General features: G+C 66.5%; 1 protein-coding gene across 1 annotated transcript; it reads right to left on the bottom strand.

The window, feature by feature from the left end:
- Positions 1 to 2,558: 2,558 nt before the first annotated feature.
- On the bottom strand, positions 2,559 to 9,609 carry CBLC (Cbl proto-oncogene C). Its single transcript, XM_077840930.1, has 12 exons — positions 9,263 to 9,609; positions 7,596 to 7,742; positions 6,942 to 7,098; positions 6,275 to 6,396; positions 5,994 to 6,131; positions 5,501 to 5,588; positions 5,261 to 5,392; positions 4,504 to 4,671; positions 3,428 to 3,535; positions 3,088 to 3,261; positions 2,897 to 2,984; positions 2,559 to 2,779 (listed from the first exon to the last, which is right to left on the bottom strand). Exons 1-10 carry the CDS (start codon positions 9,607 to 9,609, stop codon positions 3,130 to 3,132), a joined length of 1,539 nt encoding a protein of 512 aa, XP_077697056.1. The 3' UTR covers positions 2,559 to 2,779; positions 2,897 to 2,984; positions 3,088 to 3,129.
- Positions 9,610 to 9,934: the final 325 nt, after the last annotated feature.

Raw genomic sequence — 9,934 nt, 5'->3', positions numbered from 1 at the left:
CTTCATGCATCTGATGAAGTGGGTTTTAGCCCACGAAAGCTTATGCCCAAATCAACGTGTTAGTCTGTATCAGCAAAAACAACGAGGAATCCTTGTGGCACCTTAGAGACTAACACGGGTCCTCTCTGAAACCTAGCATGACTTGTAACCTGCGAGATCCTTTGGCCAACGCCTATGCTCACCAGGCAGAGCCAGCGTCAGCGCAAACACAGGTGGGTCCTGACCCTGCTCCCCCAGCAAAGGGAGAGCTCATCCAGATCCTGCTGACAAATCCATGGGACACCCAGCAATCCTCACCCCACACCCCCAGTTATGGCTCCCCGCCCCCACAGGACGCCCACCTAGTATTGCCCCCAATCCCAGCACAGGACACATGCCCCCCAGTAAAGTACACCCAGCCCCACCAGTTGGCATGGCCCCCTCACCAATGTATGGCACAGACACCCCAACGCTGCAGCCCCCTGGCCTAGAGCCAAAGCAACCCCTGGGAAGGGGGGGAGATGGGGGCGTGGGTGCAGGGCTGGCTAATGAGCCAGGCAGATTTAATGGGCTGCCAGGGAGCTGCCGTCAGCAACAAACAGAGCAAAGTCATTAACAGGCTCATAAACCCAGCCAGGCACCAGCCCCACAAACAGGAGCTGGGGCAGGGAGTGGGAGGGCTGCGGGTTGGGAGTGAGGGCCACTGGCAGAGCTGGAGGTGGGGAGCCCAGGGCTGGGCTAGGAGGGGAGCCCAGGCCATGTCTCTGTCACTCCCCATCACTTCCGCCCCCCCCCCCAGCAATGTCACCTCCCCCAGAATCAATGGGTTGGCCCAGTTGCTTCCTGCCAACCCCAGGGAAACAGACACCTGCTGCCCGGGGGACCACCCCCCCATTATAGCAATGGTGGGGGGGTCCTTGCTCTGGATGAACCATCTGGGCTCCCTGCATAAACCTCCCCCTTCCCCCTGAGGCTCCCTCACAGCCCCTAAGGGGGGCACAAGGGGGTGGGATTGCTCCCCCCATGGCTCCCAAAGTCCTACCCCCCAGTTCTGTTGGCTCTGCTCTCCCCAGCTGGGGGGGAAGGTGGGGTGGGGGAATGGAGAGCGGCTGCAGCTGTAAAGGCTGATGAAATCTGGGGCTCCCGGTGGAGGAGAGAAGGGGGGAGGGAGAGCGGAGTGGGGAGATGCTGCAGGGGAAAGAGAGGAATATACTGGGGAACAGCACGGGGGGCACAGCAGTGGCTGGGTTGTTCCTTTCAGGGCACGGCTTCCCCCCATCTGCTCTGAGGAGGATGGGGAGACCCAGTTGAGGCTGCCCTGGGGGAGCTGGGGACCGGGCTGACTGATAAATGGGGCTTGAGGGGTACCACCGGGGCTGCTGTGGGAAATGGGGGGAGGGGCAGAGCATGGACCAGTCCCCCCAAGCAAGTCAGAGGGGGGCTGAGCATCCTACAAAGACCCCCTCATGGGGGGAGGCAGGAAGAAAAGTGAGGGTCTTAGCCCCATAGCTCTGGCCCTAGGGTCCCATGCCACCACCACCCCGCACCTTGCCCTGCAGGGACCCATCCTCCAGCTCTTGGGTTCTCCCCACCTCTGCCTCCCCAAACCTCTCACCTACACCCCAGAATACTCCATCTGTGCCCCACAGGGACCCCCCCACCCTGTCCCCTCCCCCACCCCAGCCTGCAGCTCCACTGCTCATTGATTGAGCTGTTCCTGGAAGTGAGATGAGCTCACATCTGGGGGGGCGGGGGTGTGTGTGTGCAGGGAATGGATCCCTGCTGGAGGGGCAGGGCTGGGAGCTCAGGAGGGGCCAGCAGCGGCATGCTCCCCAGGGTGGGGGGAGGAGCATGGAGCTCCCCATGGGCCCAGCTGCACCCCCCTTCACCCCTCCTCAGCTGCTCAACGCCCCCCCTTGCACAGCGATACCCCTTCCCAGCTTCCCCTCCCTATCCCCAGCTGCTCTGCATAGTCCCTGCTCCCCCACAAGGAGGGGGTGTCACCTGTCTCCCCTCCCCCTGTTCTAGGGCCACCCCCAGATGTGGAGCCCCAAGGTTAGCCCCCTCTTGCAGGGGGACAGCAGGAGGAGGCCACGTGGGGAGCTGGGGGCAGAGGTTGGTGTGGGGGAGTCATGGGGAAGGAGGGGGAGGGTTGAAAGGGCAGCCCATGGAGAGCAGAGAGGGGTCGGGGTCAGAGTCCTAGAAATGCCATGATGGGGGGGGGGTATCAGCTGGAAGCCCCAAACTTGAGCCAGCCCCCTGGGGGGAGGAGGGGGGTCAGCAGGGGCTGTCTGTCTGTCCCTCATCCTGCAGCCTGCCTGCCATGGGGTGCTGGTGACACCTGGTGGCCGCAGCTGGCATCGCACCCCCGCAGACGTTTCACCCCCACACTCCTGGGGAGGGGTGTGCAGCAGACAGCGGGGGGGGGGGGGCAGACGGCAGACAGAGCCAGACCCAGAGGGGCAGACGCATGGGCCGACTGGTCCTTTCCCCTGTTTTATTGCTTCTCTTTGAGTTACAGGAGTCCAGACCCCTCAGTTAAACAACTCCCCAGCCCCGCCCCGCCCCACCCCCCAGTGCTGCTGGATCCCCCCAGCCTCTGGTCCCATAAGCGTCACGTCTTTCTGGCTGGTCTCTGGGTCATCGGCCGGGGGTCTCTGTGCGGTACTGACCGGGGGGCCTGGGACGCAGCCCTCCATAGGGGGCCATGGGTCAAGGCCCCAGGGTCAGTACAGGGTCAGCCCCCCCTCGCTGGCCGTGGGTCCTGGGGGTGTCTGCAAGGGAGTCTTGGGGCAGTGACCTAGAATAAGAGAGAGACACACATCAGGGACAGACAGAGGGACAGTGAGGGGGCTCGGTAGGGGAACCGGGGGGCTGGAGCAAGTGGGGGGGCTGCATGGCAGTAGGACAGACTCACCCTGGCTGTACTGTGGGGGGAGCTGAGCTGGAGCCACCCGGACGCCTGGGTTCTCTGGTCACCTGGGTCCGTGGGGTTGAAGGTAGAGCTGGGGTTGGAGGAAGGAGAAAGGAAGCCGTGAGCTAGTGGTCAAGGCCTGTCAGTCTGTCTGTCCCTTCGCCATCCGTCTGTCTGTCCCCCGCATCACTCACTGTGTCTCCGGCGCTGTCAACCCCCCCCCCACCTGCCCCCCGTCAGCTGGGCTCCTCAGGCCTCTGGGAGAGGGGAGGGGCAGGGGGCCGCCGAGGCCTGGGGGGCAGGGGCCGATGCCGGATCCAGTCACTGGGGTTCTGGCTGGGGTGGCCCAAGGGGGGCAGTGGGAGGTGCTGGAGAGAGAGAGAGGAGCACACGGTTACACTAGAGGGGATGCAACTTGCACACTCGCTCTCGCACACTCATACACATTCCCTTGCACACTTGCCCACTGTTGCTCTGGTTTGCCCATGCCCCTTGTGCGCTCACTCCGGTTGCCCCACAGACAGCGTCGCTCACCTGGGCCGTGGGGTCCGGGTCCCTGGGCTGAAGCAGGTCCAGCCGGGGGGGAACGGGGGGACCAGGCAGTTCAGGGTCCGGGCAGGGGGGGAACGCAGGATGCCCTGCCTGTGGGTGGGAGACAGAGGTGAGGGTCGCTCCAGCTCCTCCCCCACCCCCTATATCCCCCTTCTGTCTCCCTACCCCTGCCCCACCCCTCCTGTCTCCCTGCCCCCCATCCTCCCACCCCCCATCTCCTGCTGCCCACTGCCCTCCTCCGGCGTCCCCAGCCCCCCACCTTCCTCCTGTCTCTTCATCCCTCATCCCCTGCCCCTCACTGCCCCCTCACCCCCACAGACCCCCACCTTCCTCCTGTCTCTTCATCCCCCCATCCCCTGCCCCTCACTGCCCCCTCACCCCCACAGACCCCCACCTTCCTCCTGTCTCTTCATCCCCCATCCCCTGCCCCTCAGTGCTCCCCTCACCCCCGCAGCATCCCCAGCCCCCCACCTTCCTCCTGTCTCTTCATCCCCCCATCCCCTGCCCCTCACTGCCCCCTCACCCCCACAGACCCCCACCTTCCTCCTATCTCTTCATCCCCCATCCCTTGCCCCTCAGTGCTCCCCTCACCCCCCCAGCATCCCCAGCCCCCCACCTTCCTCCTGTCTCTTCATCCCCCCATCCCCTGCCCCTCACTGCCCCCTCACCCCCACAGACCCCCACCTTCCTCCTGTCTCTTCATCCCCCCATCCCCTGCCCCTCACTGCCCCCTCACCCCCACAGACCCCCACCTTCCTCCTGTCTCTTCATCCCCCATCCCCTGCCCCTCAGTGCTCCTCTCACTCCCCCAGCATCCCCAGCCCCCCACCTTCCTCCTGTCTCTTCATCCCCCCATCCCCTGCCCCCCCACCCCTCCAGACCCCCACCTTCCTCCTGTCTCATTCCCCCATACCCTGCCCCCACTACCCCCCCTCACCACCACCCCTTGCTCCCCCAGTCCCCCACCTTCCTCCTGTCTCTTCACCCCCCAGCCCCCCAACCTTCCTCCTGTTTCTTCATCCCGTCATCCCCTCCCCCCCTCGCCCCCCAGCCCCCACCTTCCTCAGGGCCGCCAGCTCCTGCAGCACCGACTCCACGTCCTCCAGGTCGTCCCCGTCCTCGTCCGGAGCCGCCCCCGCCCCGCGCCCGCCGACGGGGTCGATGCGAATCTTCTCGCGCCCCAGGATCTCCCGGCGGCAGAAGGGGCAGGTCGGGGCCTGGGTTTGCTGGGAGCAGACGGGGTCAGGGGCCATCAGTGGGGTCAAGGGTCAAAGAGTGGGGTCAGGGGCCAGAGGTCAGGCTGACCTTGCCAGTGCTCGTGCAATCACCACACTGCAGGGTCAGGGGTCACAACAAGGTCAGAGGCCAAGGGTCAGGCTCACCTGCCAGGGGTTCCGGCAGCCCCGCCCACCCGGGGTCAGGGGTCAGACTGACCTGCCAGGCATTCAGGCAGTCCCGCCCAGCCGGGGTCAGGGGTCAGGGGTCAGACTGACCTGCCAGGCGTTCCGGCAGCCCCCGCCCACCCGGGGTCAGGGGTCAGACTGACCTGCCAGGCATTCCGGCAGCCCCCGCCCACCCGGGGTCAGGGGTCAGGGGTCAGGCTGACCTGCCAGGCGTTCCAGCCGGGGTCAGGGGTCAGGCTGACCTGCCAGGCGTTCCAGCCGGGGTCAGGGGTCAGGGGTCAGACTGACCTGCCAGGCGTTCCAGCCGGGGTCAGGGGTCAGACTGACCTGCCAGGCGTTCCAGCCGGGGTCAGGGGTCAGACTGACCTGCCAGGCGTTCCAGCCGGGGTCAGGGGTCAGGGGTCAGACTGACCTGCCAGGCGTTCAGGCAGTCCCCGCACAACAGGTGCCCGCATGGCTGGATCCGAACGTCCTTGTCGTTCTCGGCGCAGATTTTACAGAGCTGGAAAGTGGATCCCATCTGGGAGTAGAGCTGGGCTTGGTCCTGGGGGAGACGGAGGGTGAGGCTGGGCCTGCCCGGGGGGCGGGGAGGGCGCCAGGACGGGGGCTCAGGGTGGGGGCAGGGCTGGCGTGGAGCAGCCCCGGTACCAACCGGTGAGACCTCGATCCGGTTCTGAGGCATCGGTTCTGTCAGCTCCGTCAGGTCCGGATTCATGTTCTTCCCGTCTGGATACAGGTAACTGGGGGGCGGAAACTGTCAGAACCAGCCTGGTCCGACCAGAACCCCCCACGGATCCACACCAGGACCCAGCGGGTCGGCATCAACGCTCCCCAAATTAGAGTCTCCAGGGCCGTGCGGGTTTCATTCTGGGTCGGTTCTGGCTCAGACCAGAACCAACCTTGCCCAGAGCCAACTCGAAACAACCTAACTCAGCCTGGCCAGAACTGACCCGCTGAATCCAGACCCATCCTGCCCGACGCAGAAACGACGACCCTGGCCCAAGTTCCAGATCACACCAGACTCCCGGCACGTAACAGGATTCTGCCCCCCAGGCCCCCGCCCCGATCTGCCCAGCAGGGCCCCAGCTGTGCCCCACTCCGTCACACCCTCAGCCGCCCCACTCCCTGCCAGGCCCCCCACTCACAAGCCCTCCTTGTGCCCCTCGATCAGCGCCAGGAAGAGGGGTCTGTCCTGGGGGATGGTCTGAAGGATGCTGCCGTCCCGGCTCACGTAGCCAATGGCCCACTGCCCCAGCCGCGTGCAGCTGAGCCGAAACACATAGCTGGGGGGAAAACGGGGTCAGTGGCAGGGGGTGACCCCAAAACCTGAGGGGAGCGCAAGGGGATAGAGGCTGCAGGGAGTGGGATGGGGGCTCAGCAGGAGGTGCTCCCCACTCCCCCCCACCCCCTGCCCATGGGTCCGTACCTGCCTGGCTTGTTAGAATAGGTTTGCAGCCGCGCCCTCACTTCGTCGTAGGTCAGGAAGGCCACGTAGCCCGGGTGCGTCACTGCCAGGTGCGTCCAGTTCTTCAGCAGCGTGGGCCAGGGCTGGAAGGGCACAAGGGTCGCGCTGGACACCAAGGTCTTGCAGCCCCCCCGAAGACCCGCATTGCCTTTCTGTGCCACCAGGGGCGACTCCCCCACCCCATCTGCCCTGCGTCTCTCCACCCACCGCCACCCCGCTGCAGCTCTGCAGCTGCTGAGCCGGAAACCCTCAGGCCTCCCGCCCGCCCCAGGCAGTGCTCCCCCCACACCGCCCACGGGTCAGCTCAGCTTGAGCGGGGATAGACGCACCACATCCTGCTGGGGATCAAGGCCAGGGCCTGGGCCCTGCTCGGAGGGGCGGGGGGTAAGAGACTAGAGCGAAGCCGGCTGGAGGGGCATTGTGGGGGATTGGCCACAGCAGCTGCCCACCCCCGCAATCTGGATGGGCCCATGGGGCGGATCGGGGGGATGGAGGACGGTCTGGGGAAGGGAAGGATGAAGGGAGGGGAGGATGGAGGGAGCAGGTGCGCAGCAGAGGGCTGCCCCTCCTAGCCCTCATCTCCACAGCTTGGCCCCCCATGTCCAGCCCTGCCTCCCCCCAACCGTACCTGGAAGAGGCGGGTGAAGATGTCGAACTCGAAGATGGACACGTGGTCACTGCAGGTCAGGTCCATGGTGGCTCTCAGGGCTGCGGCCATGGGGCCGGGCACCACGGGGTGAACCCGCTGCAGTCCCGCCTGGAACTCGCTCCAAGGCACCAGGCTCCTGTGGGGGCAGGGGGCAGTGAGGAGGGATGGGCCTGTGGGGCTGATGTAGGGTTGGAAGTAGCAGGTTGGGAGGCCCTGGGGAAGAAGGGGGGTATCAGGGTGGGAGAGGGAAAGGGGATATCTGGGGGGCAAGTCGGGGGGAGGAGGGTAGTGTGGGCAGGGATACCAGAGAGTCCATGTATCAGCAGGGGGCTGGGAGGGGAATAGTGGGGGATAGCTGGGGGATGGAGGTATCAGGGATCTCACTGTGCCCCCATGTCCCTCCCTGGAAGGCCTCGGTGGGGGGGCTGGGAGGGGTGGCAGGGGGGAGGTATCGGCGGTCTCACTGTGCCCCCCATGTCTCTCCCTGGAAGGCCTCAGCGGGGGACTGGGAGGGGTGGCAGGGGGTAGGCAAGGCAGAGGTATCAGGGATCTCACTGTGCCCCCCATGTCCCTCCCTGGAAGGCCTCGGTGGGGGGCTGGGAGGGGTGGCGGGGGGAGGTATCGGGGTCTCACCGTGCCCCCCATGTCCCTCTCCAGAAAGCCTCGGCGGGCAGCTGGCTGGGCCGGTACTGGTGCCCCTGGTCCTGCCCGCTGGGGATCAGGGCCCGGAGCTCCCCCAGCATGTGGCTGAAGATCAGCGACAGCTTGGTCAGCTTCCTCCTGCAGGAGAGATGAGAGCAGGGGTGAGAATGGGGTCCACTCTCCCCTCCCCCACCACAGTCAACAGCACACACTTGGTGGGGGGGCGGCCGGGAAGGGGAGAGGGGCAATTTCTCTGCAGCATCGAAGAGGCCCAGAGACGCTGCTGGAGCCAGACAACCCCAGACTGGGGGGAAAGACAGACAGACACCTGCCCCACCCCACAATCGCCGCTTCAGGCTCCCAGAAACAGACACTGGGAAGGAAAGAAGACGGTGTGTATGTGGGAAAGGGGTCGGGAGTGTGGGGCACCAGCAGAGCTGGGGTGGGGGGGAACCCAGGCTGGGGTGGGGGGGCTGCGGATCAGGAGTGAGGGGCACGAGCAGAGCTGGGGTTGGGGGGGACCCAGGCTGGGGTGGGGGGGGCTGCGGATCAGGAGTGAGGGGCACGAGCAGAGCTGGGTTTGGGGGGGAACCCAGGTTGGGGGGGGCTGCAGATCAGGAGTGAGGGGCACGAGCAGAGCTGGGGTAGGGGGGAACCCAGGTTGGGGTGGGGGGGGCTGCGGATCAGGAGTGAGGGGCACGAGCAGAGCTGGGGTTGGGGGGGAACCCAGGCTGAGGTGGGGGGGCTGCGGGTCGGGAGTGAGGGGCACGAGCAGAGCTGGGATAGGGGGGAACCCAGGTGGGGGGGGCTGCGGGTCGGGAGTGAGGGGCACGAGCACAGCTGGGGTGGGGGGGAACCCAGGTTGGGGGGGGCTGCGGGTCGGGAGTGAGGGGCACGAGCAGAGCTGGGGTGGGGGGGAACCCAGGCTGGGGTGGGGGGGGCTGCGGGTCGGGAGTGAGGGGCACGAGCAGAGCTGGGGTAGGGGGGAACCCAGGTGGGGGGGGGTTGCGGGTCGGGAGTGAGGGGCACGAGCAGAGCTGGGGTGGGGGGGAACCCAGGCTGGGGTGGGGGGGCTGCGGGTCGGGAGTGAGGGGCACCAACAGAGCTGGGATGTGGGGGAACCCAGGTGGGGGGGGGCTGCGGGTCGGGAGTGAGGGGCACGAGCAGAGCTGGGGTGGGGGGGAACCCAGGTTGGGGGGGGCTGCGGGTCGGGAGTGAGGGGCACGAGCAGAGCTGGGGTGGGGGGGAACCCAGGTTGGGGGGGGCTGCGGGTCGGGAGTGAGGGGCACGAGCAGAGCTGGGGTGGGGGGGAACCCAGGCTGGGGTGGGGGGGCTGCGGGTCGGGCGTGCGGGGAGCCAGGGTTCCTGGATCTGGGCGTTTTCTGTTGTTGGCTCTGTTTCTGCCTCCCCTGCGATAGGAACGGGTTACTCAGTAACTCGGGGCCGCGCCCTTTCACCAGAGTCCAATAGGTGCGGCCAGCCCTCCCTGTGGACAGGTACCCCTCAATTCTGACCTGGAACCCCCCGGCTATCCCAGCCCTGGGGTCCCTCCCTCAGCTCTGCCGGTGCCCCTCACTCCCGACCTGCAGACCCCTGCTAGCCCAGCCCTGGGCTTCTCCCTGCCTCCTTGCCCCACGGTGCCCCCTTGGGGCCAGTACCTGGAGGCCGACCCCTCCTGGAAAATTCCCTCCGGCTCTCCCTTGAAGAGCTTGGTGGCCTGCTTGACCTTGCGTTGCAGGTTGTTGATGTAGACGGGGAAGTAGCCGGCCTCCCAGAGGCAGCTCAGGCTGGCCCCCGGCTGGCCCCGGATCAGCAGCAGGTGCTGGCGTGTCTGGGGCAGGAGCTGGGGCAGGCAGGGGGGGCTGTTCCTCAGCCCCAGCCCCGGCTGCTCCACCAGCCGCTGGAGCTTCTCCAGCCCCTGCAGGGTCTTGTCCAGCGAGCGCCGAGCGGCTGTGCCCAGGGCGAAGGGGCTCCGACGGGCACCTGGTCCCCCTGCAGCAGCCATGACGGCTGGCGAAGGCCGGAGGGGAGAGTTTGTGCTTCCTGCACCCAGGGTTGGGCAGGGCGGGTCCGACCGTGGGGGAGGGAAGGAGGGAACGAAAAAACGAACAAGACAGAGCGAGAGAGAGAGAAAAACGTAGAGGAAGCGACACAAACAAGCAGCTTCACAAGAGGGCCACAGGCAAAGCCTTGAGCCCCCCCCTGCCCCCACATCCGGATAGGTCACTCCCCTCCCCCCCCGCTGAGGAGAGGGGAGGGAGTGTGGGGGCGTTTTTACACACTGCCCACCTGTCAGAGCAAGTGTGAACCTGAAGCTCTGGGGCCTTCGG

This window comes from Eretmochelys imbricata, chromosome 24 (assembly GCF_965152235.1).
Source record: "Eretmochelys imbricata isolate rEreImb1 chromosome 24, rEreImb1.hap1, whole genome shotgun sequence".
Lineage (NCBI taxonomy): Eukaryota > Metazoa > Chordata > Testudines > Cheloniidae > Eretmochelys > Eretmochelys imbricata.
This window is presented reverse-complemented; position numbering and strand designations above follow the sequence as displayed.